The sequence below is a fragment of the Mya arenaria genome, chromosome 6 (genome assembly GCF_026914265.1).
Source record: "Mya arenaria isolate MELC-2E11 chromosome 6, ASM2691426v1".
Lineage (NCBI taxonomy): Eukaryota > Metazoa > Mollusca > Bivalvia > Myida > Myidae > Mya > Mya arenaria.
The window spans coordinates 1,393,205-1,398,671 of record NC_069127.1 but is presented as its reverse complement, the minus strand read 5'-3'; the positions used below and the strand labels follow the sequence as shown (position 1 = coordinate 1,398,671).

At 37.0% G+C, this 5,467-nt stretch overlaps 1 protein-coding gene across 1 annotated transcript; it reads left to right on the top strand.

Moving 5' to 3' along the window:
- The first annotated feature begins 210 nt into the window (after nucleotides 1-210).
- LOC128239468 (macrophage-expressed gene 1 protein-like) lies at nucleotides 211-3,390 on the top strand. The gene is made up of 4 exons (XM_052956112.1): nucleotides 211-705; nucleotides 1,165-1,362; nucleotides 1,720-1,931; nucleotides 2,154-3,390. The coding sequence occupies exons 1-4, from the start codon at nucleotides 226-228 to the stop codon at nucleotides 3,133-3,135; spliced, it is 1,872 nt and encodes a 623-aa protein (XP_052812072.1). The 5' UTR covers nucleotides 211-225; the 3' UTR covers nucleotides 3,136-3,390.
- Nucleotides 3,391-5,467: the final 2,077 nt, after the last annotated feature.

The following is a 5,467-nucleotide window of genomic DNA, read 5'->3' as shown; positions in this document are numbered from 1 at the left end:
TCAGTCACGATCTGGGTTTTGGGAACATCTTTTAAATGAGCCCAATCCAGTTGTCTTTAAATGCGTATACAGTTAATGACCGGCTAAAACTGCTATTCATCCAAAATAGTTTTTGCGTCGTTTAAATTTGCAAAAGTTGCGAATATAACTTCCTGTGTCCCTATACGCCATGCAGGTGCTCTATATAAGCAGAAAGTCTTATGCCGATTATTCATAATCCGCAGCATGGCACATGGTGTATACATCATTGCGTTGGCGGCCTTGGTTGTCCGGACAGCGGCCGAAACATTACCGGACCTAAACGATGAGACGCTTAAGGGCCATCCAAGTCTTTGCAAAAAACGGCTTGGTATTTTAAACCTTAAACTGTTGGAGCCGCTGCCTGGCCAGGGCTGGGACAACTTGCAGAACGAAGAAAGGAACATGGTCGTCAAACACGAATACCTTTACTGCAAAACAACGGCGGATGAACGGTTTTTAATTCCGGACGGGTTTAATGTGTATCCGATCAAGAGCACACACATACGATCAGATTCAGAGGTGTTCGAGCATTGGGACAATTTTACAAGTTCGGATTCCAAGACAATAAACGCTAATGCTGGACTCAACGTCCCTATCATCAAAATAAGCGGGAAGTACTCAAAGGAATACGAGAAAACGAAAACAACTCAGTATAAAGAACAAACTCAAACTATTCGACTACAGGTAAGACTTTTGCAATAACGTTCGGTTGACCTGTTAATGTATTTCTTCTTTTTCCAGAAGAAAACAGAAATGATTTATAGACATTAGTTAAATACATATGTTTAGTGTATATATATATAATGGCCATCCTGTACTTTATTTACAGAATACAATAGATAACAGAGTTTATCCGTTAACGTTTATAATCCTTCGTAACTAAACCTGCCGTCTTGATCACCTCAAAGCACGCTAACATAAACAACTTGAGTTTATATTGTGGTACATATTCGTATACGCTACTCTATTCTCTTTATCTCCTGAAAAAAATATTCTAGCCAAAACATTGACATCCAAAACAAGTAGCAGGACACCAAATGTTATTTATTAATCGTTTCTTCATATCCACATTACATAGAGGACTGATGTGTTTCACTAAGCAAATAACTATATTAATGTATACATTAATGATTAACTTTTCAGTTTCGAAACTCAAAGTATTGGGCGAGAATCGGGACGGAAGCAAAATTAACCGAGTCTTTCAGAAACAGGCTTGTTCGTATTGGTCAGTACATCATGGACAACAAAACCGAGCATGCAACATACGACAGTGAGCTGCTAGTAAGAGAGTATGGAACACACGTCGTGACCGGTGTCGAATTGGGGGCCAATCTAATAAGGGTAAGAATAAGTTCAATATCGCTCATAACATGTTTTTTTTTCCATAAAGCTCACCTCCTGATATGATATAAAGAAATCATTAAAATGCCATTGCGTATACAATTAATATTTCTACTATATTTGTTCCGGTGGTTTATTGAGATTTACGAGTGAAATATAATAAATACTCAATTTGATATTTAAGCCCGTTCCACTATCGGAAGCAAACATCAGTGGACATAGGGCTGAGGCAAAATATAAAATGAGCCGTAATGACGTCACGAACACGTACAGTTTGGCGCGTTGTTTCTAATAAGATGCAATTAAATTTGTTTTAATGTCACTCTTAGGCGGGTAATTATCCTCTTCCTCTTTTAGGTTGATCATATGCAGTCGAAATACTCGAAACTGTCGGAGGAGTCGAAAACGAAGATTAGATACCAGGCCGAACTATCATTTGGCTCCATGCTGAAATTTTTGTCTGATGCGGGATTTGATAAAAGCGAATCGTACACGACTAGCAGTCACCAACTTTATACAGAAAATAAGGAGTCGACCGAAATTTGGACAGACGGAGGAATTGAGTTCAGGTACATAACTGTGACATATAAAATGCGCTTTCAAATAAATTGTCACTTAATTAACCTTCTACTATCCATAAGTATTCCAAAATGGGTTACACATTGGGATATCCCATAGCTATCAAGCATTTTTTATTATTACAAATGTTTACAGATTCAATCAGAAATAAGGATTGTTGTGATACGTCTTGCTTGTACTTCATTCAATCACCTTTGTTTTCATATTTTAAGGATGACCGAGGAGTATGAAAACACATGGCTAAATTCCATAGAAGCAAACCAAGTTCCATTAGATAGAGCGGGTGTGCCGTTGCACTTTTACATAAATGATATAAAACTCCCGGATGTTCCAGACTACGTTGTTGACAAGGTTTATTACAAAGTTAGAGATGCTGTCCTTTCTTACTATGAACATAATGTTGTCCGAGGATGCACACACCCTGATTCACCAAATTTCAACTACGTCGCAAATTACGATGACGGCTCCTGCAACCCTCCACTTGAAACGTATTACCTCGGCGGAGTTTATCAAACTTGTACCATGTATATTCCAGGAGGATGCACTGGTACAAATCTTTGCCTAGCCACAGGTGTCAACAACCCATTGACTGGTCTACAGTCATGTCCCGACGGATATGAGCCCATCCCTTTGAATAGAGGACAAAAAACGGGGAGTTGTTCTTATCGGACAAGTCACAGTTGTGGTTTTCTGTGGCTAAGCACCTGCTATAATTATTACACGAAAGCTACCACGGCGAACTATCAGGCCTACTGGTGTGCTCCTATTAATTCAACCGACTCATCGCGTACCAGAAATGGTGTCCTGTTTGGTGGAATCTATACAACAAACTATGCAAATCCAGTCACACAATCTACCAGCTGCCCGCCGCATTTTTACGCCATTAAAGTTTTGAACGATCTCTCTATTTGCGTCAGTACAAACACTGAACTCGGTTCCTACCATGCTGTTAACTTTGGTGGATTCCACAGCTGTAGAAACTCAAATCCATTTCACACAGACAACGCCTATTGTCCCATTGGCTATAGTCAGCACTTGGCAGTCATAGACGAGGAATGTCAAATCGATGTTTGCATTGAAATGGGAGCCTTGAAATTGGGGGCTTTGCCGAAAATCCAATTGCCGCCCTTCATGCCAAAACCTCTGACATTCCTTTTAGAGCCGAACGCAACTTCGACAGAAGAACCTGAATAAAATCCTGAAGACATTCTTGGAGAAAATATCAAAGAAAGTAGCGAGAACTGAGTAAAAATGTTGAACAATTAAAACAAAATTGAGATACGATTGTAATGTAACCATGTACTTGACTTATTGTATTTTTTCTTGCGTATATTTTCCTTTGTCGTCTATAATTCATCTTTGATAATACTTTTGAAATGCATTTACAATAAATTCTCGCTATGTATATTATATCTTCTACCTTATTGCAAATAAAAAAACTCACCCGAAGTTATTGCTTTATTTTTACTTGAAATGTTTGCATTGTAATTAAATGAATTTAGTTTCGAAATCAAACTTTAATATATTATGTAAGAGGGCTAGATATTGGTGCTTATAATAATAGCATGGGAACTCTATGTATAAAAGAGTATAGTTTAAGAGATCTAAAGAGAATAGAACAATTATAAGTAATGGCGCAGTATAAACGAGGCATGGAAATGTTAAACGTATCTACTATCTTGTTTTGTGGAATGAATTTCTGTAGACTGATGAAAGTTAAGTTGTATTCAAATTTCTACGTCACAGCACGCTATGGGGCCAAAGTCGTCTGCATGACATTATAACAAACGTTTCAGTAGCAGTGTTTGTAATTCTCCATACTTAGTAGGTAGCGCTCCGATTGTCTCGAGGAGCCTTTTGTCTTAGGTTCGAAGCTTATCTCAATATTTGTCGAAAAAATCAACAACTTTAAAACGAAACGTCAGACAAATTGTTCTACAAGTTAAAGCTGTCGAGGCAAACAGGCAAAACTTTGATTAGTTATCAATTTTCTTTGGTCCACAAATAAGTGCATACACTAAGTAATTGTAATCACAAGCCAGTAGCCAAAACTAAACAATAAAAACTAGAAGTTTCTGTTTTACATGTTGTTTATTATAAATTATAAAGACATTACCCACAATATAAAGATATTCACAAGAAGACAATCAGGTTTGGTAAATGCTACATTAGTTGCTACTTATCATGAATAATACCTTTTATACAAGTGATCGCTTCTCGCGCAGATCAGAGCTCATTTTTCAACACTTACATTAAACAAATATTTCTTACACCCCAACGAATTTCATTTAAAGTTGAGAAATACATTCAGATGCACTTGTACCATGCACCGATCACTCAAACATATTTTGGTCGCATCAAGGTGTATGTTATTTTTATTTTGTGCCCATGAAAAAGTAGTACCGTTGAAAACTATGGGTTGTTTCATCAGTGTGATCTTCAAGCTCACAATGTATACAAAAACACCTTCCAACTTCTGATAAGATTATATAACGAGCTTGTTTTTGGTCAATTGTTAAATCAAACTTATTGTTAGGAAAGGAAATTAAAAACAATAGAGTTTAATAACTTGAACCGGCAAGGAAACAAATTATAATGTGAAAATTCATGGAAACTGGATGACATTCTTTAAAAGTTATAAATATTTATAAATATTTCCGGTTTTACTGCGTATAAAATCAATTGATATAAGAGAGGTTGGGTAACAACACCCTTACTTCTACATGTATCTATCCGGGCAAGTCAAATTGCAGTTGACCTTTAAGTCGTATGCAATATATCTCTTTCCACGTGTGCGTGCAGGCTGATCACTCTTGTATAGACGCGTTTCACGTGTGCGTATAGGCTGGTAGGTATGTAGGCTGATGACACTTGTATAAAACGCTTTCCACATGCGCGTATAGGCTGATGATTCTTTAAATGTAATATCTTGCCTTAAAAGTAGGTATAAAAACCATATAAATTTTATGATAAACTACGGTAGATAATTCATGCGTAACACAAATATCCTTATACAGTTTATTCTTGTACAATGTAACGAAACATTCCCTACGAATATCATCATATTTTTTATGGGCCTCCCTTGGGGATGTTTCGTTACATGATGCAAACTTGCAAAGACACCGGTTGGCTTCCATCTCACCGGAGCTGTTCCGTTTTTCTTCTGTCACGCTGTTAGTCTGTTTAGATAACCTTTATCACACAGTAGTTTTTATCAAATCGTTTTAACAGACATATAGATGGATGGATGGATGGAAGGATGGATGGAGGGATGGATTTGTCAATAACATTTCAAATGTCAAACATAAGTAATCCCCGATTCATGTACTGAATATTGTATTCTACGCAACAATCCAAGCACAACACATATCATTTTCAGTTCTGAGAGCAAACAAATATGACCATTCCAATGTTTAAGTCATAGTGACATTAAACCGGGTTTATGTTAAAAAAATGCTACTGAGCTTGTTTCTGTAGTTTTTCACATAAATATAGTCATAATCGACTTCATGGGGCCAAAATGTTC

What these genes read in the sequence shown, in the direction of transcription:
- LOC128239468 (XM_052956112.1), top strand. Translation starts at nt 226, where the DNA reads ATGGCACATGGTGTATACATCATTGCGTTGGCGGCCTTGGTTGTCCGG. An exon ending in CTCAAACTATTCGACTACAG is followed by an intron (nt 706 to 1,164) that starts GTAAGACTTTTG and finishes TTAACTTTTCAG; the next exon opens with TTTCGAAACTCAAAGTATTG. An exon ending in TGGGGGCCAATCTAATAAGG is followed by an intron (nt 1,363 to 1,719) that starts GTAAGAATAAGT and finishes TTCCTCTTTTAG; the next exon opens with GTTGATCATATGCAGTCGAA.